Here is a 25084-nt window from a genome sequence, read left to right on the forward strand (position 1 = left end):
TGCCCGTCTGCTCGTCCTTGAATTGTTCCGTACCCACTTGCACTCCCTCTGACTGACCTCTGTCAGCGGGTCGCGACTGACATGCCCCGCCTGACGGCCACTTAATGTCGTCGCGGTATGCTCGCGGTATGCATATGTCCGTCCTTCCCTCTGTACATCCTTGCACATCCTTGTCGCAGCCTCTGATCGCACCACTGCGAGGAGAGAGCTGCTGCGAAGATGAGGGATCCATGGATGGGAAGGGACAATCCGCAGCTTGACATTCGACATTCCGGCAAACCCGGCAAGAGTACTGCACACTCGTTCATGCTGATGCTATGCTGTCTACTGCCACTGTGGCGTGCCTTCCTCTCTCCGACATTGTGGCTGCCTACTCGTCGCCCCACACGCCCACCGCTCCGTCCTCGCCCGCACTGAGCAGTGTACCCGCATGCGAGCGCACATCGTACACTGCGCCCGCGCCATGGCCCGCGAGGACCTTCAGCGGCCTGACGGTCGTCGGCACCATGGATTTCGGGAGGGCTGGGCCCTGCATGATGCCTCTCGGGGGGTAGTGGGCGGCGCTGCGGCTCGGGCTGGCCACACTCGGTCCGCGGGGCACCGTCGTGCTGGGGACCGAGATGGTCGACGTGCGCGAGAGCGAGGTGTTCATCGCGTTCGGAACTCCAGTCGTCGTCGTGAAGAACATCGGACTGCCCTGGGCGGGCGTCGAGGCGCCCGAGTTCGAGTTGGACGCCGGACTCCGCATGTTCTCCTCTGGGGCACTGCCCTCGCGCTCCCACAGGTACACCATGCCGTCCTCGGATCCACTGGCGATGAGGGAGCACGAGGGTGACGCGAAGCGACACCGAATGATGTTCTTCGACGTATTCTGGTGTCCGGTGTATCGGTAGATGTTGCGTTGCTGGGGTCAGCTATACATCGAGAAGCTAGAAGCTGAAGACGGTACTCACCATTCGCAGATCCCACAGGCGGTTTGAGTTGTCCTTGCACCCTGCAAGGAGGTACTTGCCCTCATGGTCGAACTGAACGCTGGTGACCTCGCCTAAGTGCGCGGTCATAGTCTGGACACAAACTCCGCCGACAGCGTCCCATAAACGGATATGCTTGTCCTTGCTGCCGGACGCGATGATTTTGCCCGTTGGGTCGAACGCAACGGCTAGCGTGCTCTGTGCATGGCCCGAGAACGTCCGGATGAGCTTGCCTGTCTCGAGGTCCCACGAGCGCAGGATCTTGTCGTAGCACGCTGCGACGACGTTGTCCTCCCGCCCTGGTCGCCAGCAGACGCCGTAGATGTCTCCGCCGTCGCCGGCCAGCACGGAACGGCACTGCCCGTCGTGGGGCGTCCAGATGCGTACTGTTCCGTCACCGGAACCTGACGCAATGTACGACTGAGCAGGCGACGTCGCGCAGTCCCACAATCGAGACGTGTGTCCCTTCAGCACGTGGTGCGTCGAGCCATCCACCGTCGAGAAAATGCGCAGTGTCGAATCGCTGCGGTCAGCTCACATCATACCAAGAACAGCTCACCTTGATCCGCTGACGCCCATCGTGTCGCCCACGAAGTCTACGCATTTCACATTCGCCCGATGTCCGCGAACCATGAGCTTCAGGCGGCTCGGAATCTCGGGACTCGTGTAGTCGACGAAAAGCGTCTCGATGTTCACCGGTCCCTTCGTATTCGGGTTCGCAGCCGTGACCTCCCAAGCACAAGCCTGCTTGATCAGAGTCAGCAGCCGGTCCTTGGGCACTCTGCTCGATGCAGCGGCTGCCTCGCCAAACGCGGCCGCTCCTCGCTGTGCCCCATCCGTTAACTCGCGCCACATAGCGACGAGCTTCTCGCGTTCTGGGCCCGCGCCCGCCCAATCCCGTAATCCCGGAGCATCGTGCACTGTCGACGCCGAGGTCAAGTACGCCAAGCTGTAGAAGTCGTACGGCACCGGCTGGTAGTGCTCCAGCGGCTTCAACCGCTTCTGCAGCAGGTTGAACGCCTTCTGCGATTCACCTGGCGAGAGTTAGAATCCACAGCATAATGCAACTCACGGTTGTCAATGTACTCGAGGAACTGCTGCCTGTAACACATGTACAAGAACGCTTTCAGCGTCTGCGGTCCCAATAGTCCTGGGCCGGACAGAAGGCTCTCGAGCGCTCCAAAGTCGCCGTCTGAACTCAGCTAATGGCCCGCGTTTTCAGCTCACCCAAGATGGCTCTTTCGACACCTTCGATCTCATTCGTGACAGCGTGATCGCGAGCGGGTCCAACTTCGGCGGCTAGAACGTCGGCGAGTCGCGGGTGCCGAGAAGAAAGGTACTCGGAAATCAGAAGCGTGATCTCCTGTCAGTCAGCTTATCTCCTGCGATAAGGGCAAATGCTAGCGCCTCCTTTCCCGCCCGACAGGCCACCACCTCAGCGAACGCCGTCGTCGCGACAACCAGCACATGGCAAACACTCGTCGTCGATTCCAATAGCTCACAGCCAGGCACCAAGGGCCGCACTCCGCTCCGCACTCACATGATCGGCGTTCGGCGGGAGATTGACGGAGTCGGGGGAGATTGGAGCCTTCTCTCGTTGCCGAGGGCTCAGACTGCGGTCAGCTTAATGGCTCTGCGATAAAACAAGCTGATGCGGGCGTGTGGGCGTTTGGTGTAAGCTCAGAGCTGGTCGACCCGCTCTTGGTCGGTACTCTCCTCCGGCTCGATGAGACCCTCCAACTTTCTCAAGGCGCTCAGACCCATGGAGAGCTCTATGACTCTCGCGCCGCAGTCTCTCTAAACCCGCCTCCAGCACTTACTCACCTCGGATCTCCGCCGTTCCGATTCGGCGAGGAGGGGCCTGCTGCCGAGTTCATGATAGTTGCAGATGAAGAACAGAAGAGTCTTGGCCACCGAAAGGTTCGACCATCGTCATTCGAGCTCCAGGGCGCATGGCACGCACGTGTCCCTGCGTCACCTCCACTTTTATCAGCGATGGCTACATTCGCTTCCAGAGATCGCTTGCTTCGAATACACGCTGCGCATCAGTCGCTGCGTGGGCGTGTGAAGTATGTGCAGGTGTAAGAGATAGTCTATGTCATGAGTGGTGCAACAGAGTGAAGGCTGCGCAACGCAGCTTTCTGCGGCGTAGTGAGGCATGGCTGGCTTCGATGGTTCCTGGGTTTCGGTGAAAGTCTATGCTCGATCAATCGGCAGGAGAAACACTTCGGGGCGATGGAGCTCCGCCAAACGTTGTTGCTCTATGCGGGACTTGCGGCGTCCACTGATTCCTCCATCGCCGCACGGAGACCAGCATCTGCGTTCCACCGATGCATGCTCGTCTCGGGGTTCCTGCGGAGTGCGGGGTGTTCCTGCTGCGTGCCTGCGCGACTAAGGACGCCTCTGCGCCTCCACGTGGGGGAGGGGGAGGGCCGATATGCCGCCGCTTCGTCGTCAGACCGCGGCATGAGTCCGCAGACATTCTGAGCGCGTCGGCGAGCGTCTGTCCGCTCAGCCCGGCTCAGCCAGCTCGGGCCGGCGGCAACGAACTGCGATTTGAAAAGGGTCCTCCTTTCAAGTCAGCCAACTTCTCCATCGCTCTACAACAACAAAAACAAAAACCATGTCCGGCCTCCCCCAGCCCCAGCTCCACAAGGACGCAAAGTACATCTTCCTGTCTGACTGGGTGCGTAGCGAATTCTGCTTGCAGTGGCACTCTTGAGCTGGAACGGGTCCGAACCTCGGCGAAAACACGCCGAGAACACACCGGACACGTTTACGCCGAGCCGCTAGTAACGGAGTAGTGCAGACACATGCTGACAGGCAGGACGGAACGATCACGGACCGCGATTCGAACGACTTCCTTACGGACAACTATGGCATGGGCGTCGAGGGCCGCAAGGCGCTCAACCACGACGTCCTGACCGGTGACAAGAACTTCCGCGACACGTTCCGCGAGATGCTCGGCAGCGTCAAGATCCCCTTTGACGAGTGCAAGAAGGTGCTCAGCGAGAGTGAGTCGATCCATCTCCTCCTTCCTCGTCCCCTCTCCTTCGCCGACGATCTTGCGCACTGTCGCCACTAACTCTGCAGACATCACGCTCGACCCCGGCTTCAAGAACTTCTACGCCTACCTCCGCAGCCAGAACATTCCCTTCATCATCGTGTCGTCTGGCATGCAGCCGACGATCTACGCCGTGCTTGAGCACCTCCTCGGCGACGACGCCAAGAACATCGAGATCATCTCCAACGACGTCAAGTACCTCGACCCGGAGCAGAAGGGCACCTCGTGGGAGATTGTGTGGCGCCACCCCGAGTCCGGCTTCGGTCACGACAAGTCTCGCTCAATCGAGCCGTACCGCTCGCTCGAGCACCGGCCGACCATCTTCTTCGCCGGCGACGGAGTCTCGGACCTCTCGGCTGCCCGTCACGCCGACCTCCTCTTCACCAAGGTCGGCCCCTCGGGCGAGTCTGACCTGCAGAAGTTCTGCGAGCGCGAGAACATCCCCCACGTCGACTTCAAGGACTTCTCCACCGTTGAGGCCAAGGTCAAGGAGGTCGTCGAGGGAGGCAAGAGCTGCGAGCAGGTCATTGCCGAGAGCAGCACGCTCAAGAATTAGAGAGTGGAGTGTAATAGAACTAGACTAGCATCCATCCGTGACGATTTAAAAACCTGCCCTCTATGAATTTTATCCTAGATCTAATCTTGTGCTGTGTTGCTTACTTGCCGCTCGCGCTGACGCTGAACAGCAGCTGCTTCTGCTTGCCCTTCTTCTTGGACTTGGGCTGGGGCTCGTCGACGCTGAGCTCTTCCAGCGCCTGCGTCGCGCCATTGACGGCGCTGGACGAGCTGCTGCCAGCGTTAGTCGGTGTCGCGTTTCCGCTACCACCCCAGCTGTTCGTGGGCGGGGGCTTGGCCGTCGTGCCCCGGATACGAGCGATCGACTCCTGTCGCGCAGTCGGTTTACTAAACAGCGCTGCGCGCTCGGCAGCCGCATTCTTCGCGGCCTGCGAGGAAGGTAAGCTGGGGAACGAGTCCTTGTTGATCTGTTTCGGGCGCGAGGCGGCCGGGCCCGTGGCGTAGTTGATCGAGCGGATCTGCGGGACAAGCGCGGGCGGCGCACGCGAAGACGAGCCGGCACCGCCAGAAGCCCACGGCGTCGAGTGGGCGGCCGGCTTGGAGGGGCCGGCAGCGCCGAGAGAGGGGAAGGCGTCACCGCCCGCTCCGGGGACCGGACGGCCGTTCAGACCGACAGTGGCACGAGGCTGGGAACCAGCAGCGGCCTCGACACGGTCCCAGATTCCACGGCTGTTCGCACTGCCACGTCCAGTGTGCGTCGCGCGCTTCGCAGAGAGAATGCGGCCGGACGAGACACCAGCCCAGTTTGAGCCGACGCCGCCGGGGGCGCCACCAAGGGCGGGGAAAGCCTCTTCTTGCTGACATTAGCTACAGCACGGTCTTTGAAAGCTCACCTCAACACGGAAGTTGCTGAGCGAAGCGATAATCGCCTGCTGCTTTTCCCGCTCGTCGTCGCCGTCGAAGAGCTTGGCAATCTCGCGGACCACACCGGACGTGGCCGCAGCGTCCTCGTCCAGAACGTGGTAAACCGTATCGACCATGTCCTTGGCGGACGACTCGTTGTTCTTGAACTGGCGCACGGCCGAGCGGAACGACGCGAGCTTGGTCTGCGAGTCGCCGACAAGCATGCCGACGCGCGCGAGCAGGGCGGCGTGGCGCCTGAAAGTCAGTTTCAATTCCCGGGACGAAGAACTCACGCTACAGTCGCATCGTCAACGTCATCGCGGGGCGTAGCGAAGCCGCTGGCGGACTCCTGGGGGCTTTGCCTGCCGGAACCGGAACCGGAGGCTTCGCGGCCGCTGCTGCCGTCGGTGAGGCCGATGACGAACGCCTTGCGACGGCGTCCCTCCTCCTGACGGTCGGTCTGAATCTGGCGGCGCTGCTGAGCCTGCTGCCGCTCGTCCATGGGCGGGGCCGCAAGCTGCTGAGCTCCTGAAAGCGTGAATCCGCGTCCGCCGCTCCTAGCGGCAGAGCTGGACTCGCCGCGCGAGTTGAAGTCAATCGGGATGTGGCGCGCCTGTGCCTTGTCGCGCGCGGACATGTTCTCGCCGTGCTCCTCCATCATATGCGCCTGCAGATCGAGCGGGCTGCCGAATACCTGGAACTTCTTCTCGATACAGATCGGGTTCTTGCACGGGAAGTGGTCGCGGCTGATGTCAGCTAACAAAGTACATGGCAATAGCAACTGAACTCACTTGAAATGCGTCTCCAGCTTGTTGTAGTTCTGGAAACTGACGGGTTAGCAGTAATTACCTCCGTACACCCACTAGACATCGCGCTGCCCAAGTCCCTTGCAAACGAAGCACTCTTCGTGCCTCTCGCGCATGTGCTTGAAGAGCTCATCTGTTCCAAAGAACGCCTCGTGACAGAACTAAACTTGTCAGCTTTGAAGGGGTACCGCTAGCTCACCTCGCACATAGGGTGCGGCGCTTCCCAAGACTTGACGAGCTCCTGTTCCTTTTCCGACCTAGGTCGGGGCGGCTTCTGGCCACGGTGCAGACGCGACGGGTCATGCAAAGCCAGGAGATGAGGAGGGTAGAGCACCTGCTCGTGCGAGAAACGCGACAGTTGACGCGTACACAGCTTACAGAACACGAGTCCGTGTTCAGCGAGCGTGTGCTTCTCCAGTGCCGGCCAGCCGTTCGCCATGTGGGCGCAATCGGGGTAGGGACAGTTGAAGCGGAGCAGAAGCAGGGACGCTTCCATCTAGACGGTCAGCTTGCTGATTCTACTGTGGACACTGAGCACTCACGACTTCCTCATCTTCGAACGCGACGCCCAGCTTCTCATCAGAGTAAGGGAACTGCTTCAGGTCTAGTGTGCCGGGGAGGACAAGGCCCGAATACCACTTCTTGCCCTTGTTCTCCGGCTTGGTAGCCTCAGCCTGCGCCCGCTCGATCGTCGCTGGGGCGGTGGGCTTGCGGAAAGGACCATCCGGAAACTCAGTCTCTGGTGACTTCGAAAAGAGCAGAGAAGGACACATCTGCTTGCAGTATGCACACTCCAGCACTTTGTAGAACACACGCAAACGGATGGCACAGACACTGTGGTCAGCCAATGCTCGTATCTTGGTAGCTCACTGGCAGACGCGGTGGTTACACTGCCCAACGGCCCAATAAGTGATGGGCTCCGCACAAATGAAACACTGGGACGCATCGTCGAGCTCCGGCGGTGGAGCCGCGACCGTAGTCGGTGTGGAGCGCTGAGCGACAACAGCATTGTCAGAGTCGGGGGTAGTCGCAGGAGACTTGCCCTTCCCCTTGGCGTTCGAACTGGCGTTGTTGTTCGAGTTGGACTGGGGGGCCTTTCCCTTGCCTCCGGAAAGCGAAGTGTCGAAAGCCTTGCGCCGGGACATGACGTCGATTATTGGACGGTAGTGAGGGTTGGCGAAAGAGTGAAATCACGGGCGGGAAAAGCTATCGGCTGAGCCTTAGGAGACGACCAACTACCTGAGAGCGAGGTGCGAAGGGGAGTTGAGCAATGTAGCGAATGCGGTCGACGTTGTGGGTGTCTGCCTGTTCTGATGGAGATGCGCGTAGCCGGGTCCTGACGGCTTTGGGTTTCGTTCATGGACTCGACGACTCACCTCGCTCCCTCATTTCGGTGCCGATATCTACTCTTACGTAACAAATCTAAATGACGTGGGTCACCCACCCGGCCATGTGGCGTCCTGATAGCGCACGGGTTGTCGGGCCACCTCCGCCCAGCTGCACGCGTTGACGCACATCCGGACGCCCAGTCTGATCGTGTCCTCGATCGCTCAGCACTCACTCATCGATCCCTTCTCTCGTACCTCGAAGAGTCGTCAAACAACTACGGCCTCAGTCAAGACTGTCCATCGTTGTCAACCCGTCCCGTTCGTCACCTTACACCATTCACAACTTCCGAAGGAGCTGGGCGCCCAACCCGTAAATAGACTGCCACGATGGCGACGTCAATGCGCGGATTGACCCAGGTATGTCTGACGCCGATATGACTTGCAGCGCACATTCTTGCTATGGCGTGTTCAAGTCTACCTCGCCAGTACGCTAACAATTCAGTACATTTCGGACCTGCGAGCATGCCGTGTCCGAGAGCTGGAGGAGAAGCGGGTGAACCGCGAGATGGCCCACATCCGCCAGAAGTTCAAGGACGGTAATCTCGATGGTTACCAGAAGAAGAAGTACCTGTCCAAGGTCGTCTTCACGTACATTCTTGGCTACAAGGTGGACATCGGTCATATGGAGGCTGTCAACCTGATTCACAGCAACAAGTACAGCGAGAAGCAGATCGTGAGTTGCAGCAGAGAATGATCCAACTGACGGGTCAGGGCTACCTCGCGATCACGCTGCTCATGCACGAGAACTCGGACATCGTTCGTCTAGTCATCAATTCTATTAGGAAGGACTTGGAGGATTCGAACGAAATCAACAACTGTCTTGCTTTGCATGCCATCGCTAACCTGGGTGGAAGGGAAATGGCCGAGGCGCTGGCCGATTCGACTTTCCGCGCCATGATCAGCCCTGTTTCGACCACGTTTGTCAAAAAGAAGGCCGCTCTGACGCTCCTGCGATTGTACCGAAAGCACCCGTCAGTCATGCCAGTGCAGGAGTGGGCTGAGCGCATCATGCCCATGATCGGTGAACGCGACCAGGGTGTGGCCATGACTGCGACTTCGCTGGTGACGGCCATGGCGCAGGACCACCTGGAGGCGTTTGCGGGATGTTACCAGCACGCCGTTGACAGGTTGGACAAGGTAAGATAGACCTGCTAGTATGAGCTGACGGCAGATTGTGTTCGATTCGGAAACCCCACCACACTATGTGTACTACAAGGTTCCGAACCCGTGGCTGCAGATCAAGATCCTGCGACTATTGCAGTACTACCCTCCGCCGGACAATCCTGAAGTTGTTGAGATGGTTAACGGCCTCTTGCAAGCTATTATCGATATGTCCCAGGAGACGCCGCGCAACGTACAGCACAACAATGCGCAGAACGCTGTCTTGTTCGAGGCTATCAACCTCGCTATCCACCTGAACCCCGAGAGCAAGGTCGTATCTAACGCTTCGGTCCTGCTTGGCAGGTTTATTCTCGCGAGGGAAACCAACGTTCGTTACCTCGGTCTTGACGCCATGGCGCACCTGGCCGCGTGTTCCACTTCGCTCGAACCCGTCAAGAGACATCAGGACACGATCATTCTTAGTCTGAAGGACCGTGACATCTCTGTGCGAAGACGAGCGCTCGACCTGCTGTACTCGATGTGCGACACGACGAACGCCAAGGTCATCGTCGGCGAGCTTCTCAAGTACCTCCAGGTGGCCGACTACAACTTGAGGGAAGAGATGGTACTGAAGATTGCCATTCTGACGGAGCGCTTTGCCACCGAGTACGAGTGGTACATCGACACGATTCTGCAGCTCATCTCGACAGCGGGTGACCACGTCGGTGCCGAGGTGTGGTACCGTGTCGTGCAGCTTGTTACGAACAACGAGGACCTGCAGCCGTACGCGTCGACGGCTGTTTACCGCCACATCAAGAAGGCGCAGTGCCACGAGAATATGGTCAAGGTTGCTGGCTACATTCTCGGCGAGTTTGGACACTTAATTGCGAACGACGAGGGTTGCAGCCCGATCGAGCTGTTCCACGCACTGCACTCCAAGATCAACATTTGCACAGCGCCGACGCGTGCGCTCCTGCTCACGACGTACATCAAGTGGGTCAACCTGTTCCCGGAAATCAAGGAGCACCTCGTCAACATCTTCCGACGATACACGCACGTCCTTGACGCGGAGCTGCAGCAGCGTGCGTGCGAGTACCTTGCGCTTGCGACGCGCAACGACAATGACGAGCTGCTGCAGGCGGTGTGCGACGAGATGCCCGTGTTCCCTGAGCGCGAGTCCGCGCTTGTGAACCGGCTGCACAAACGCGGTAACGCCGCGCAGGACAAGCGCACCTGGGTCATCGGACAGCAGAGCGAGAATCGGGACAAGTTTGCGAAGCAGTTCTCGAAGGACAGCACGAGTGCGGCGGACGACGAGACCGTCCCCGTGCCGCCGCCGAAGCCGCAGATGTCCCTGTCGCAGCCGCAACCGCAGGCGTCGCTGTCTGTCGACCCCCAGCCGTCGGGCAACCTCACGCCGCAGACGCCCTCCGCCAGCGAGCCAATGATGGGCCCCGGTCCGTCCTCGCAGTCTACCATGCTGTCCGAGGACATCATGACCTCACTCGCTGGGCTGGACATGTCGAGCCCCGCGCCTGAGCCCGCGTCGGCACAGCAGCGCCTTCTTCCGGAGCAGCAGCAGTTCGTCTCTGAGCCTACCGGAGGTGCGGCGCCACTCTCGACGCTTACGAGCCCGACGACGCCAGACGACCTGCAGCACACTGCGACGCTGGGCGGCGTCAACCCCGCGCTCCTGCACGGCCTCACGACGGGCCCGAACGTGGAGAAGTGGCTCGAGCGGCTGTCGTATGCGTCCGAGGGCGTCCTCTACGAGGACAAGCAGGTGCAGATCGGGATTAAGGCGGAGTACCACGGCCCTCTAGGCCGGATAGCGCTGTTCATCGGGAACAAGATCAGCACGCCGTTCACGTCCGTGTCTGCGCGGATCGAGAACAGCGAGCCCGGGCTGAGCGCAAACTTCCACGACACGCCCGTGACGCGCATCGAGGGCCTGGCGCAGATCCAGGAGATGATCCATGTCGAGGCAAAGGGCGTCTTTACGTCGCCGCCAGTGCTGAGGTTCACGTACCTGGCAGGCGGGTTCACGACGCTCGTGCTCAAGCTGCCAGTCTTCCTGAGCAAGTTCATAGAGGGCGTGCAGCTGGACCAGGCGGCGTTCTTTGAGCGCTGGAAGATCATCGGCGGCCCGCCCCGCGAGGCGCAGCAGATCTTCCCCATCAAGCTCTCCGAGGCGGGAGAGATTGACACGCAGCGCAACGAAAAGGTCATTGCCGGGCAGAGCATGAGCGTCCTCCGCGGCATTGACCCGAACCCGGTCAACATCGTCACGGCCGGCGTGCTCCACATGACGAGTGGAAAGGTCGGTATCCTTGGCCGCCTCGAGCCGAACCGCGACGCCAAGCTGTGCCGCCTCACGGTGCGCAGTACCAACGAGGAGGTCAGCAAGGAGTGCCTCAAGCTGTTCTCCAAGCCGATCAACGCGGATGTGGCAGCGAGCCTGTGAGCAGGCGGGCCAGTGGGGCGATAATAATGCTACTTTTAACGAGTCTTGTTACCATATTTATGCATGGATGAACATTACAACGGGGGTGCTGGAGACGCGAGTGCGCGCCGTGTTGAACAAATGGGATTGGAAGTGTCGTGAATGGGGCATGGGCGTGAGATCTAAAAGTCGTAAGATGGTCGTGAAAGATACCCGAAAGGTTTATCGGAAGTTGAGCTTGATGAGGAACATGAGAATGTTCATCGAGACGTGGACTGAGGCCCAGCCTGTGTTCTGTCAGTTGTTTGCGTGGCATGTCAACTCACCGCAAGCGGGTACGAGTTCGGGATACTCGCGCATCGAGTCGAGCCCGACCTCGCTGACGTCGACCTTGAAGCTGCGCTGCATGATGCGCCGCGCAATGAAGGAGCTGACGAGCTCGGATCCCCACACGGCCAGCGAGGCGTAGAATGTCATGGCGAACGTGTACGGATCGACCGGGGTCGAGTTGAACCTGAAGAACGGGTAGATGGCGCTGTTGGGGCCAAAGTGGAGAATGGCCAGCCAGCCGAGGAAGGACACCATGGTCGTATTCTGCGCGAGGGAGCGGCAGTAGAAGCCCACGGCGACGCTGTCCACGTGTTCTTGCCAGGTATCGCTCGAGCCGATGACGAGCTGGAGGACGCGGTGCCAGCCCTTTGTCATTTGCAGCGGGAAGAGGACGATGACGGCGAACGAGGAGAGGAGCTGGACAGTCGCGAACTGGGACGGAGAGCGCAGGCGCGCAAAGAGGTTGCGGTAGAAGACGTGGTAGACCAGCTGGAAGAAGAGTTTGTACACGAACAGCAGCGCGCGAGAGCGCACCTTGGCGCTGATGATGTAGAAGGACATGAGCGCGAGAATTTGGACCGCTGAGCGTCAGTTGGATCTTCCTAGCGCGACAACTCGAACTCGCCGCACTCTTACTCACTGATGATCCAGCTCCACACCCAGGTTCCCGCGTCGAGCGACGTGTGAGGCAGCGTACTCAAGAAAAGACTCGCGTACGCCTGACCCGCAATGAGGGAGAAACTGGCGATGGCGAGGCATACCATGAACCAGAGGAACCGGAGCCAGCTCGAGGGAATGCGCCGCAGCGAGTTACCGAAGAACGTGTCCTGCACCAGCGGCTGCGCGTGGCGGTACACATGTCGACGGTCGCGCTTCAGTTTCGAGAAGCATGCAAGCGCGGGCAGGTGCATCGCCGCGAACGAGAGGAGGACCCAGAAGGCTGTGGGTCAGCTCGATGACGGGGACATATAAGCTAGTGCGGCCACTGTACTCGTTGCGAGACGTACTCTTTCTCTCCCACTCGAACGCCTCGTCGTCGTCACTACCCGGGCCACGCTCGTGCTCCCGCCGCCGCATCCCGAACAGGTCCAGGTTGTGCGAAAGCAGACCGACGCCGAGCGTGCCTGCCCACATGAGGAGGTACGTCGTCTTGCCACCGAGGGCTTGCGGCCACCAATCTGTGTGTCAGCTTCGGTATAGTTCACTATAGCTAAGACGACTTACTCAGACGGTAGAGACCAAATAGCGAGGTGATGAAGCACAGCGCGACGGCGACGTACACGCCAAAGTACCTGTATTGTTAGTCGCTAAGCTGAGCATTGGGGCGAACTAGCGCACCAGAACAGGAAGAAGTAGAAGTTGACGTCGGTCGGTAACGGCTCGCTTCCACCAGGCTGGCCTGGGGTTGGGACGCTGGGCGTCGTCTCGTTGGTCGCCATCGACACCGTGAGGTTGCCTGTCGTCAGCTACCATTGTCACTCAAGCTAGCCCCTGCTCCTGATTATTCTTTCGCTCCCCTCCTCGTTTCCTCTCGCCTTCCTTCTCTCCCATCGTCTTCCTCTCGCTCCACCCCCTCCCGTCCCGCCACCCCTTCGTACTCCCACTCACCATGCCGATGCCCCGGAAACTGCCACCTCGGCTTGCCCTTATACGGGTCCTCGACTGGGAACGGCAGCGCGACCCAGATCCACACGACCAAGCAGGGAATGAGTGTGAGGACCGCGTGCCGGCTCCAGAAGTTGCCCAGCCAGCGATTCACGGCCGCATGGCTGGGGCGGAACAGATACTCGCTCCAGTGGTTTGGCTCGTCTGTCGTCGAGACGGCGCGGGGACGGCGACGAGAAACGCGGCGGCTGGGCGAGGGAAGGGACCGCCGCCGTCGTGGTGAGAGCGGGGAGGAGCGTTGCTCTATTGTCTCAACATTGTTGTCGTGGATCCGTGGAGCCGAGCGGCAGGTTCAGAGAGCCGGCCAAGCCACATTCAGCGAGAGATGCGTGTTGGCGGCCGTATGCGATGCACATGAGAGATCGCGATACGAGATGAAAGGGTAGGTGACGGGGGCCGTAGATCGGGAACGAGGTCGGTTGACGGAGACATGTGGTCATCGATGACGCAAGGTGCGATTGAGTGTCAGCGCTCACGACCGATGTAAACAAACGCAGGACTCACCCCATATCCGATCCTGGGCGCGTTCCGAGCCCGTTGAGAGGGGCGTGAACATGCTTTTGGAGCCACTCGTCTGTGACAGAATTGCAGACCTGTTGATCAAATGTTGAGATGTCTGTTCTGTGTCTGCGGCTTGGCCACTCGAGGCTGCGGTGCGCGGTGCGGCGGGCTGGTTCGCCCGATGGTCGGGCTGGTCGGGCGATCGGAAACGCCCAAGCCATCCATTGTCAACAAACCGCCTTCCCTGCACCAGCCTGCATCAGGATGCTTCCGCCGTTACATGCAGACAGTGCGACGCTGCACATTGCGTTACGCACCAGCCTCCGAGTCTGCATAGTGGCACGGAGACCAAATATTTGCGTACATGCACTCATAACTGCATAAATTCCATAACGATAGTAAAGAAGTGCTCAACACATTCTCGGTTGCCCATGCCTGCGCACGCGTGCTCGCACGCGCGCACCGAACAGAATGTGCCTGCACATTCCTGATTACCTGTGTACGGAGAGAGAAAAGATGAAGGGGTGTTCGAAGGTAAAGAGATTAGGTTGAAGACAGCGGGGAGCCGCAGTGCCAGCACGCGGCTCCCGACCTTACACTATGCAAGCCGTATCAATGCAAGTGTTCGTTGTCGTATATGATGCGCTTAGAAGTTCTCGAGAACCGAGACCGAGATGTCCGAGAAGGTCGCGGTCTGGTCCTTGGGGCACGCCCACGAGCCGCCCGATCCACCGAAGAAGGTCGAGAAGAAGAGACCACGGATGCGGCCCTGGTCGTGGTGGCGCATGACGAGGTTGTTGGCGTCAATGACCTTGACACCGTCGACGATGAGCGACTGCTTGCCGTCGGCGTTGGGCTTGTCACCGTTCATGGTGTTGAGGGTGATCGTGTTGGTGACTGTGACGGGCTTGCCGGCCTCAAACTTGAACGAGTTGCGGCCGAGCGAGTCGCCAGAGCCCGAGTGACAGATGATCTGGCCGGTGCCGATGGCGTACGACGCGGGGTCGTTGCAGTAAGCCTGCTCAGAGCCCCAGTAGTAGTTGTAGATCTCTCCGACACCGTCGGGGCGCCACATGAGACGCGAAGAGAAGCAGCCAGGGCCGCCGGCGTGGCCAGAGCAGTGCTTGGCCTCCTCGGCAGAGTCACCACCGTACCAACCGGGGAGCTTGCCTCCGAGCTTCCAGTCGAAGCCGTTCTCGAACTGGACAGTGTAGGTAAACGAAGCGGTGCGCGCCTTGGTCAGGACCATGCCGGTGTTTCCGGGGTCGGGGGTCGTGTACCAGAACCACGAGTCGTTGTCGTTGACCTGGCCCTTGCGGTAGGTGAAGGTCCACTTGTCACCGTTGACGGCGAGCCTGCCGTAGGCGTCCTTGAGACCGTCGTTGTGACCTTCGTTGGTCATCTGGGCGAAGCTGCCGTACGAGGTGTCACCGCCCATGTCGAGGAACGAGCCACCGATGCCACCACCGCCAGTGCTGAAGGTGGAGAGGGCGGAACCGAGAGGGTCCTGCGAGGGCATCTCGGTACCGGTCCACTTGGTAACACCCTTGGCGGGCTCGAGGACAGAGGTGTTGACCTTGTTGGTCTTCGACTTCTCCTTGGTAGCGGGCTCGGCGGCAGCAGCCTGAGTCGACTCGGGGTTGGCGGCCTCAGCCTCCTCGAAAGCCTCCTCATTCTGCTCGGCCTCGGTCTGGCCAGCGGAGGCAGAGGGGGCAGCGGCAGAAACGGCCGGGGCGGAAGCGTCAAGTTGGACAAAGTTGTCGGCGGGCTTGTCGCCAGAGGCAGGGGCCTGCGAGGAGTTGTTCTTGGGCTTGCAGGTCGTCTTCCTCTTGGTGTGACGGCGGCGGCGGCGGGGCTCGGCCGCGTGGGGGTGCTCGAAGGAGCGGCCTGGCCGACGACGTCACGGACCTCGTGCTGCGAGTTGACCTCGACGGCCGAGACCGACGCGATCATCGCGAGAATGGAGAAGAGCTGGAAACGCATCTTGATTGAAATGCTAGTCCGGATCAGCCCACATGATCTTCCCTTCCTCCTGGCTCGTCCGATGTGTTCCGTACTCACAAATGAACAACTGAAAAGGAGAGAAAAGAGATTCTTGACTGAAAGGAATGTGTTCGTACAATCCAGTTAACGAACGTACAGGCGGGGTATGCCTTGCTAGCAAGGAAACGAGAGACGGGAGGACAGAGAGCGACGGCGTTGAGGAGATGAGAGGAAGACAGGAGCTGAGTTGTTAAAAGACTTGTACGGGGTGTGCAGTCAGCGGTGAGCGGGCACCGAGGACGAGGGAGCAGCCCCGTACCTGCAGCCACGCAGGGGGGAAACAGCGCCGGGTCGCGGGTGTGTCGCGCGGGGCCGGTGGGTCACAGGAGCGCCTGTACGCGCATGGTCTGGAGAGCGAGGGCGAGCATCGGCAAGGAGCAAGCTCAGGACTAGCAGAGCTAGCGGTGGAAGACAGCGCCTCTGAACCCAAACAGACTGAGCGATGCCTTACAGCTGGCGCGTCTGGAAGGGGGTGTGGACCCTGGGAGCCGGATGCCCCGGAAGTGCCGTAGTACGGGAGGGCGTGGGCGACCCTGATCGTCCCTGTCCGCCAGTTGGCACACTCCCTGCGTCTGCCCTGCTTTCACCCTGCACTCCCCGCCCTGACACCGAAAACGACGCGTACGGGATTCTCGTCAGCCAGCCGCCATCCCCCAGCCGCCATCCCCCAGCCAGGCCAGCCAGCCCAGCCATGCCGCTGTGGCTTCTGCCAAGCTGGGTCAGGACCATGAATAGATCGTAAACTCTTCGCATCCTCACCACCAATAATGACACGCAATCTATCCAATGCACCCCCTTTGCAGCACTTCGAGGTCATTCACATCCACACCGTGTCCTGAGCTTCTTGCTCATCCACCCCTGGGCTCCTTACGGTCTTTGCTTCCGGGAACCTCCTTCCAGCACTCGTTCGCGAGAGCTTATGGGTCCTACCCCTGGTGTCGCGCCTCCCTCCCTCTGTCTTTGCACCCCGCGAATTGCAGCAACCTTGCTTGTCTGCTGACTCCACACTCCGCACAGCGGGTTCATGAGAGTGCGGAGCACCCTCCCAAGAGAGGGCATTCGTACGCCCGAGTTCTAGACTGGAATCGACGCAGCACACCGGAGTCTGTTTCCTTCAAGCGCATAGACATGTTGTGTGCCTCAGACTTCTCTCTTCATTAAGCAACTCTAATGTCGGCCGACGTCTGTAAGACGGTCCTAACGAGCTTACGCATCGTTGTGGCCAGACTATCTCCACAGAGTTTGCGAGTGATCGCTTGAAAACGAGGTCTCACGTCGTATTCAGATCTAACACTTAGACTTTCAGACACCACCAGGTCTCTGAACCGTTAGTCATGCGCACCAAGTATGACGCAGTTGGCCCGATTCGCATGCTCACATGCTAAAGTCAGCGAAGCTTGATTGTCTTGATCTTCTTCAATCGACTTGCCTCTTCTGTACAGCTGGGAACTGTGAGAGCAGCAATCCGGTCGTCTCCGAGATCGATTTACTCGCGGCCGAACACTTCGCCGGAGTCATGGGGCGCAGGGAGAACCTGACGTCGAGAAAACTGCACCCGAAGTCTGGGATTTGGGACAGGGCATCTTGGTCCAGAACCAGCATGTGCAGGCAGGTATGTGACTTTCGCAGCAGCACGGACAGTGGGATGCCAGGATCTGAGCAAAGGGTCAGTGGCACCCCGAATCGTGTCTGTCACCGAAATGGCGCGCCGGCGATCTGGCCTTTGGAGCATGGCCGTCCGTGCCTTTTCGCTCAGCTGTTCGGACGAAAGGCTCAAATCTGTGCAAGCATAGCTTCGCGGCCTGCGGTGTCCGGCGTGCTGTGCCCGAGCGGCTCTCTTCGTGACTTCGCTGCGGCGGTGCTCGCCGGCGCTTCTCTCGCCGTTGCGGGTCCGTTCCTGTGAGGTGCATCCAGTCAACGAACCCGAAGACACTTGTTCACGTGACCAACCTCTCACGTCTGGTCTTACATAATCCGGAGACAGATGTCACGTGCTCGGATGTACGCATGTAGCTCGCGTGGTCCAGTGGCCAATCACGTGCGCCGGGACAGGGGGTCTCTCGGCAGCATTCCGAATCCAACATCGCTCCTTAGCGCAACGGCTATTGGCCGCCGAGGGAAAGTCCTGGTTAAGCAGTCCAGTCGAGTCGGACCCGTACTAGGTTCGATTCATCTTGGGCTCCACACCAGGCTTCGCTCGGCGCCTGGCCCCCCCGCTAATTTTTGCTTTGGGCGGGTTTCACCATCTTGCGTATATGCATATATGCACTGCTCCTTTTTTTGCACAAGCCATACACACGCTCTTACTTCGCTCAACTGCCGTACTGGGTCTGCATGGGTATGCAACTATCTACATTATCTTCACCGAATCGACGTACTGGGCAGATGCATGCGTAGCCGCGACTTTCGATCGCATGTACAGTTCGAATCCTTCCACTACGGTCTTGCCACCCAACGCCACCGCAGATTTGTCGCCGGGCATGGGTCGCACGACGGGCGGGCGCCAAAGCATGTCGGACGAGCTTCTGTTGTTAGTGCGAAGCGACTGTCCTGTGGACTTCTTCCAATGAGGGATCAGCGTGGACGCAGCGGATTTAGGAATGAGAACTGAAACGAGAGACAAGGCGGATCGATGGGTGGTCGCAGACACGAGCGGTCAGGAACTGGGTAAACTGGGACTGATCACGGGTGGAGCTCCGATTGGCCGCGGGGAGGTGGTGTGTCGCCATCGCAGCGCTGATACTCGTCATTCCGTCGTCTCTATCTCAACTTTCCGCAAGCGAGTGGACAAAGTGCGAACGAAAGCACGCGGGACGATCGCTGCACACGCTGCAGATCACTGGTGTGCAATCGACATCCGACGTGCCTTGCCTACATCTGTGCACTGCGCACGAGATCTTTCCCCATTCTACCGTGTGCCCGGGTTGCTCGCCGGACCGTCCGAGCGGCGTGACTGACCGGGCACACTGGCGCCGCTAGCGCTTAGTGCACCAATACAAGAGACCTTCCTCGCAACCATCCACTTTTCTTCAATCTTTTCCATCTTACTCGTCTCTACTACAGCACGCCGACAGCTTCAGCATGGCCAACTATGGCGCGGTCGCTCGGCGGCAGCGCTCGGCGCCCGCTCTAGGTTCTGAGCGCCAACCGCTCCTCCCCTCCGACTCTTCGAACTCTTCGACGACAACGGTTAACGACCTGAATGACCGGAAGAACGCCAATGGACACGCACAAGCGAGCTTCTTCACCCGCTTCATGGCGCACCCTCGAGTCGCGCCCGACCCGGAGGACCGCCTGTTCAAGGACTCCGACGAGGAGACGTGGGCGAGCGCTCAGCTCGGTGCACCCGACATGGTCGCTTCCAATCTCGTTATCACCTTGTCGACGGCGTGAGTGCCTTGCCTCGGTTACACTTGGGCGCCCGCGTGACATGTGCCTTCTGAAAGACTTCCGCGCTATCTGGCCCAAGAGATCCGCTCAGATTTGCTTGTTCCGCTTATTTGCGATAAGCTGCACAGTCACACTTACGGGGCGCGCGCGGACTATGCTTAAGAGAGTCCTAGCAGCTAACCATTGCAGAATGCTTGACGCAGTTATGTATCGGCTGTACGGCACATTCGCGACGAACCAGACGGGCAATACGGTGTTCCTGACCCTCGCGGCGCTGCACTGGGGCACGTCAAAGCTTATCCTAGCGATCGCATCTCTTGGCGGCTTCTTCGGCGCTGGTCTCATTATGGGCCAGCTCGGCGCCCGCTTCGGTGAGTCACCGCTCCACTCATCGCCGTGTCTCGCGATGTCTCGTGTTATCTCACATGGACATCCCGAGGCACCCGGTGTTCGTAATTGCCTCGACACTGTTATTCCAGATCACTAGCTCGGCGCCGGACGCGATGCTAACGATAAAGGTCACCGCCGACGTTGGTGGGTAGTCACGACCATGACGTACCAGTGTGTGATCCTTCTGATCTTCACCTGGGTGGTGTCTCCGTACGGTCCTCGAATTATCGCTCCTGGGGGACAGTTCGAATGGGTCGGCATGCTTCTGAGTGCGATCCAAGGTGGTCCGCAGGTCGTGATGGCGACCAACCTTGGCGTGCCGGAGATGCCGACGGCAATGGTGACGAGCGCGTACGCTGGCCTGATCAGCGACGTCAAGCTCTTTTCGCGCGGCTTCAGCGTGCCCCGCGACCGCCGTATCGTGTACCTCATCACATTCTGGATCGGCTCCTTTGTCGGCCTGGGTGTCGAGCAGGGCACGACGGCGTGGTTTGCGTCTTTCCTCAGTGCCGTCCTCAAGCTCATCGCGCTGTGGATGATCGTCCGCGCAAGACCCAGCGGTGTCAGCGGCAGCGCCCGCGGATGAGCACACTGCTTATCATGCGCTCCGACCATGGAGCGCTCGCAGCATCGGTACACTCGTACCTCTCATTTAGCATAATCACGAACCCAAGTGGAGAAGACAACTTCTTGCTTGTCCCATGTACGAATCTCATGTTTCTTGGATGTATCCCTTATCCATAAATTACTCTACTCCTGTATTATACAAACACTACTTCTACTGTCAGACACGGCGAGATCTCGAGCAGGTCTACTCGGCACGAGCGCGCTTGCCACTGTCGGCGGCAGCCGCGTCCTCGGCCTGCGCGCCGCTTCCGGAGGACTCATTGTTGGCGGCGCCGAACTGGAATCCATCCCGGACGGCCTGCTCGACGACCTCGCGAATCCTGTCGTCGGGGTTCGTGCCATCCCGCTCGGCCTGCTCCATGATCTCCTTCGTGCGGGCGAGGAGGTCATTCGTCTGCTGCGACGCATAGGCGTCGACGGCCTGGTTGCTGACACCCTCGGGCGCCTCGCCTCCCTCCTCGACACCCTCCATTCCCTCCCCCTCAGCCGGTGCCGGGGCAGCCTCGCCCGTGATGGAGCGGAGGTACTCAGCAACTTCGGGCGAGTCCTCGTGCAGCGTCTCGGCGGCCGTCTTGCCCTCGTTGTTCTTGTGCGAGGCGTTGGCGCCGTGCTCGACCAGCCACTGGGCGGCGGGCAGAGACTCGACAACGTACAGCGGCGTGTCGCCGTCCTCGTCCGCCAGATTCACGTCGCCGCCAACCGAGACGAGGTACTCCAGCAGAGGGAGGTGGGCGTACGACGCAGCGGCGTGCATGGGCGAGTACGAGTTGGCGTCGAAGGCGTTCGGCGACTCGCCGGCGGCGATGAGCTCCTGATGGTCAGCTTAACAGTCCAGAAACTGACAGCGTAGCTAATCGACACAGTTTCGTTGGACGGCGCAAAGAGCCCATCTATCTCAATGGGAGCTGAGCGAGCTCTGTCACACGAAGTCTGTAGTCCGAAGACTCCGCTCGCTGCGCTCCTTCCGCCAGATGACGCACCTTGACACGCTCGAGGTCGCCGTCGCTAGCCGCGACCCAGATGTTCTTTCCGTTTCCGACCGAGTTGACCATAGTGTCGATTTCCGTCTGTCGCTCGTTGATAGTCGAGTTGCAAGAGAGCTCGGTCAAGACCTGACGGACGGTGGAGGTGCTCGGGTGGAGGAAATTTTGAGATTTGGCCTGGCGCCATGACGCTCATGCTGAGCCAGGCACGGGCGGCGGCCACCTGGCCATCCACCCGGTTGATGATGCGGTCCAGCGTCCAGGTTGTTGTTGCATCTACCTTTCAACCACGGAACAAGGAGGGACGCGCGACCACCATGAACTCGTACCCGCCCGAGGTAGGTAGTTCTCTTCTCCAGCTTACTCTTTTTGCAACGCCAGCTGACGCCAGTTCCTCGCGCACCCCCAGCCGCTCATGTTCGTTGCCGGGTTGGGGAGCGACCCGGCGCCGACACCTTCCTCCCCTCCTCCCTCCGGCTCTAGCTCAGCCACGAGTCCGCGGACCCAGAGCCCAGTGAAGCAGTCCGCTACTCCCGAGCGCCAGCCCACCGGTGACGGCGAGTTTGACACGCTTCTCTCCGATCTCCGTCAAACGCTGCGGCCTTACCAGCACCCGGCGCGCGTGTGGCTTCCTCCGAGTGAGCGGCGGCAGTTCCGCGTAGAGCTCGTCGACAGGAACGTCCAGCTGCCCGCGCGCAAGGCTGCCCCAGGCGCCGATGGACGGTCCCACTCCCCCCTCTCGCCCTTGACGCCCGGCAGTCCCATGAGCCCGGACGGGCTCATCGCACCTGTCTGGGTCCGGAAACACGCCGAGAGTGTGCCTGCTGTCTTTGTCTCCTTCATGCGGCTGTACGAGCCCCCGTCACCGCATGGAAGTGCCGGCTCACCGCTGGGTCAGGACATGATGGCCGAGGCGGAACGGCAGGCGGAAAGGCAGGCAGACGAGAACCTCGTCAGCGAGATTGCGGAGCTGCGGAAGAGGCTCGCGGAACGGGGAGTCAAGTTGACCGTTGTTCTCATTGCGAGCGCGCAGACGCTGGGTAAGTATAATAAGCTGAACTTGTGCCAGCATGGTAAAGCTGACAACAGACTCGCCGGGACTCGACTCGCGCTTGTCCAACCTGCGCCGCAGCGCCGGCCTGGGCGCCAAGGGCAGCCTGTTCGTCCTCACGCCTGTCCCCGCCGCCGAGCTGCCCGACTTTGTCCGCAGTCTGCAAGACGCGCTCTGGGAGCCGGCTTTGGAGTACTACGCCGCACACGGCAAGCGCGTCCGGCAGAAGCGTGGGCGCGTTCCCGCCAACATTGGCGAGAGAGGCGGCCGCTCGCGTAGTGGCAGTAGCGCCGCCGCGCGTGCGCGTAGTGGATCCTTCATCCGTCCTCTGGGACAGCAAGGCTGGATTGTCCGGTACGACTTCAAGGCCGGATGGTTTGCCGAGTGCCGTGGAGAACTGGACCTCGCGAGGAGACATTACGAGGACTGCTGGAACGAGCTGGCGCGTATGTTTGGGAGTACCACGATGCTGCCGCCTCGGACAAAGCGGTGGGCGGAGGCCAAGGTCCTCGCTGACTGCGTGGCTATCAAGGTGAGTCCATGCTGCCGAAAAGTGGTCCGAGTTAGCTAACCGCAGATCTGCAAGTTACTCCTGTACGAGGGCTCAGGATCGCGTGTCATGGTGCCGTTCTTCGTGCACGTGCGGCGGTTTGCGGACTTGTCCCGCGGTTGGGGCATCGGCGAGGAGACGTTCGAGTTCTGGTCTTGGGTCGCGCGGCAGTACCGACTCTTCGGGGAGGTGCTTGAGCTCGCGATCCGACATGGCTTCCGGGTCCCGCCGTTGCCACTGCCACAGATGTCGACGCCGACCGTGCCACCAACGCCCGAGGTGCTCGTCTCCACCGTGAACCCGCTGCATCTCCTGCATCCACCGGCCTACTACTTCTACGCAGCGGCGACGTGTACGATGGAGCGCAAGGCGCGCTTCGACGCCGCTCTCGCCGCGGAGCAGGAGACGGGCTCTGTCGCGCTCGCCGGCGCCCCTGGCTTTGCAAACGAGAAAGGTGTCGATCACTCGGCACTCATCATCGACCTCCTGACGAAGGCTGCCGCGCTTGGCGGTCCCGGCGCTGCAGGCGCAGGGTTAGAGCTGTATGATGCTTACCGCGTTGCGGACACGTACGTGCAGTCCGGAAAGTACGAGGAAGGCGCGCGCTACCTCGCCGACATCGTGGGCAAGTTCCCCGCCTGGGGTCCCATAACGCGGGAGCTTCAGGCGCTGCAATTGCAGTGTGTCCGCGAGACGGGCGACAAGGAGACGAACGCGGCCCTCGTCGTTCAGATGCTCGCACCAGGGTGGTTCCGCAACCGCGCGAAACTCGTAAAGGAGTTGAACACGCTCATGGAAGGTACGGCACCGGCCGATCCCATCGTCGTCGACATGCCGCAGGGCGAGGGATTGTTAGAGACCCGTGCGGGCTTCCGCATGGCCGAAGCGCAAGCTGGCACGCCGCTCGCGTTCCAGGTTCAGATCGGGAGCAGCGTTGACTTGGCTGACCTGCCTGTGACGTCGCTCAAGTTTGTGTTCAGCGACGAGCGCGAGGTCACCCTGTCGCCGGGCGGGGACGCTTTCGTCGATGTAGGCGACTTGGGCACCTCGGGCAACAAGAGCGGAAAGGCGGCGCTCAAGTTCGGCGAGGGTAGCCGACTCGTTGTAAGCGGCAAGATCAGCGCAGCTGAGGACGCCGACAGCTTCGAGGTGTCGGACCTCATCCTTTGCATCGGCACGAACGGATGGACGATAGATGTTGGACTCAAGCCGGAGCCACTGACAGCGTGGACGACCAAGGCCGGCTCGTACGCGCCGGCTACCGGACTGCACTCGGCCGTCGAGATTACGCCGCGTCTGCCTTCCGTTGACATTGCGCTCTCGCATCCTTCAACAGCTTACGTAGGGGAAGACTTCCCCGTCTCCGCGACAGTGACGGCCGACGCTGCCGCTCAGCTTGTCGTCACGGCTGCCTGTGGCGAGGATGCCCTGCGCCTCTCTCACGGCGGAGACAGCGCCGATGGCCGCCTCGTACTTGACCTGAAGGCTGGCGAATCGACCGAGGTGTTCCGCATCGTCTCTCCCCGCCCGGGCGAGTGCAGGCTGACCTTTGCCGTCGGCGACGCGACCGAGACGGCCATACTGGCGATAGTGCCGCCATTCCGCGTCTCGCCCAGCATGAAGAATATTGGGTCGCAGGCAATCGTCTCTGCCGCGCTCAAGCTGGGCGGCCAGCGTGCCGTGCAGGTCAAGGCCATCACGGCGCTCGGCGAGGGTAAAGTCGACGACTCCCTTGGAGCAGAGACATTCCCACACAGTAAGTTGATGATATGAGTGCGCCAACTGACAACAGCCTGGACGCCGGACTCTGCGTTCGCGGTGTGCGCTCGTTTCGCACTTGGAGGCAAGGTCGTCCCTGGTCTCAAGGTCGTGTGGCGGCCGGTGTCCGAGACTTCTCCTGAGCGGCGCGAGCCAAGCTCGTCAAGCGACGATTCGCCCTTCCTTTCCAACCCTTCCAAATCCAATCCGGCAGAGACCGACATTACGACAGTCATTGCGCTCCCGCCAATCCATGCTCCTCAGCCCGACAGCTTCCTAACGGCCGAGGTCAACCAGCCGGCCAGCGTGCGCCTGAATGAGCCGTTCACGCTCAAGCTGAACGTGCGCAACTCGCACCCGACCGAGAGCGTGTGGGGCATCGTGTCGGGCGAGACGAGCGAGCACTTTGTCTGGAGTGGGCCGCGGGGCGTCCGCGTTGCTGTTGAACCGAAGCAGACCGAGGATATCGAGCTCAGACTGGTCGCAGTCGGCGGCGTCGGTACGTTAGCCTGGCCTGGTATCAGTGTCAGGGAAGGAGACGGGGAGGAGGTCGAGGTGCGCCGGAGCGGCATTGTCGTCCTCCCGTAGTGTCGTAGTAGATGTA

General features: G+C 60.4%; 9 protein-coding genes across 9 annotated transcripts; 4 read left to right on the forward strand and 5 right to left on the reverse strand.

Moving 5' to 3' along the window:
- Positions 1–370: 370 nt before the first annotated feature.
- On the reverse strand, positions 371–2848 carry A1Q1_08240 (WD-repeat protein; the record flags this gene model as incomplete). The annotated part of the gene is made up of 7 exons (XM_014326387.1): positions 371–904; positions 954–1391; positions 1531–1994; positions 2044–2148; positions 2199–2334; positions 2512–2584; positions 2796–2848. 7 exons carry the CDS (start codon positions 2846–2848, stop codon positions 371–373), a joined length of 1803 nt encoding a protein of 600 aa, XP_014181862.1.
- A 746-nt stretch (positions 2849–3594) lies between these two features.
- Positions 3595–4591, forward strand: A1Q1_08241 (uncharacterized protein; the record flags this gene model as incomplete). Its single annotated transcript, XM_014326388.1, has 3 exons — positions 3595–3657; positions 3781–3985; positions 4065–4591. The coding sequence occupies 3 exons, from the start codon at positions 3595–3597 to the stop codon at positions 4589–4591; spliced, it is 795 nt and encodes a 264-aa protein (XP_014181863.1).
- A 100-nt stretch (positions 4592–4691) lies between these two features.
- A1Q1_08242 (uncharacterized protein) lies at positions 4692–7405 on the reverse strand (the record flags this gene model as incomplete). The annotated part of the gene is made up of 7 exons (XM_014326389.1): positions 4692–5399; positions 5445–5709; positions 5748–6200; positions 6246–6274; positions 6460–6756; positions 6803–7094; positions 7152–7405. 7 exons carry the CDS (start codon positions 7403–7405, stop codon positions 4692–4694), a joined length of 2298 nt encoding a protein of 765 aa, XP_014181864.1.
- A 570-nt stretch (positions 7406–7975) lies between these two features.
- A1Q1_08243 (uncharacterized protein) lies at positions 7976–12107 on the forward strand (the record flags this gene model as incomplete). The annotated part of the gene is made up of 5 exons (XM_014326390.1): positions 7976–8005; positions 8091–8321; positions 8360–8785; positions 8886–11209; positions 11525–12107. The coding sequence occupies 5 exons, from the start codon at positions 7976–7978 to the stop codon at positions 12105–12107; spliced, it is 3594 nt and encodes a 1197-aa protein (XP_014181865.1).
- Positions 12108–12332: 225 nt separating this feature from the next.
- Positions 12333–12961, reverse strand: A1Q1_08244 (uncharacterized protein; the record flags this gene model as incomplete). The annotated part of the gene is made up of 3 exons (XM_014326391.1): positions 12333–12700; positions 12747–12814; positions 12861–12961. The coding sequence occupies 3 exons, from the start codon at positions 12959–12961 to the stop codon at positions 12333–12335; spliced, it is 537 nt and encodes a 178-aa protein (XP_014181866.1).
- Positions 12962–14334: 1373 nt separating this feature from the next.
- Positions 14335–15671, reverse strand: A1Q1_08245 (polysaccharide lyase family 14 protein; the record flags this gene model as incomplete). Its single annotated transcript, XM_014326392.1, has 2 exons — positions 14335–15477; positions 15597–15671. The coding sequence occupies 2 exons, from the start codon at positions 15669–15671 to the stop codon at positions 14335–14337; spliced, it is 1218 nt and encodes a 405-aa protein (XP_014181867.1).
- Positions 15672–18812: 3141 nt separating this feature from the next.
- Positions 18813–20097, forward strand: A1Q1_08246 (uncharacterized protein; the record flags this gene model as incomplete). The annotated part of the gene is made up of 3 exons (XM_014326393.1): positions 18813–19120; positions 19311–19569; positions 19609–20097. The coding sequence occupies 3 exons, from the start codon at positions 18813–18815 to the stop codon at positions 20095–20097; spliced, it is 1056 nt and encodes a 351-aa protein (XP_014181868.1).
- Positions 20098–20322: 225 nt separating this feature from the next.
- Positions 20323–21190, reverse strand: A1Q1_08247 (uncharacterized protein; the record flags this gene model as incomplete). Its single annotated transcript, XM_014326394.1, has 2 exons — positions 20323–20949; positions 21119–21190. The coding sequence occupies 2 exons, from the start codon at positions 21188–21190 to the stop codon at positions 20323–20325; spliced, it is 699 nt and encodes a 232-aa protein (XP_014181869.1).
- Positions 21191–21438: 248 nt separating this feature from the next.
- A1Q1_08248 (uncharacterized protein) lies at positions 21439–25068 on the forward strand (the record flags this gene model as incomplete). The annotated part of the gene is made up of 5 exons (XM_014326395.1): positions 21439–21459; positions 21513–22161; positions 22211–22704; positions 22759–24478; positions 24566–25068. The coding sequence occupies 5 exons, from the start codon at positions 21439–21441 to the stop codon at positions 25066–25068; spliced, it is 3387 nt and encodes a 1128-aa protein (XP_014181870.1).
- Positions 25069–25084: the final 16 nt, after the last annotated feature.

Source organism: Trichosporon asahii, assembly GCF_000293215.1.
Source record: "Trichosporon asahii var. asahii CBS 2479 unplaced genomic scaffold scaffold00018, whole genome shotgun sequence".
NCBI lineage: Eukaryota > Fungi > Basidiomycota > Tremellomycetes > Trichosporonales > Trichosporonaceae > Trichosporon > Trichosporon asahii.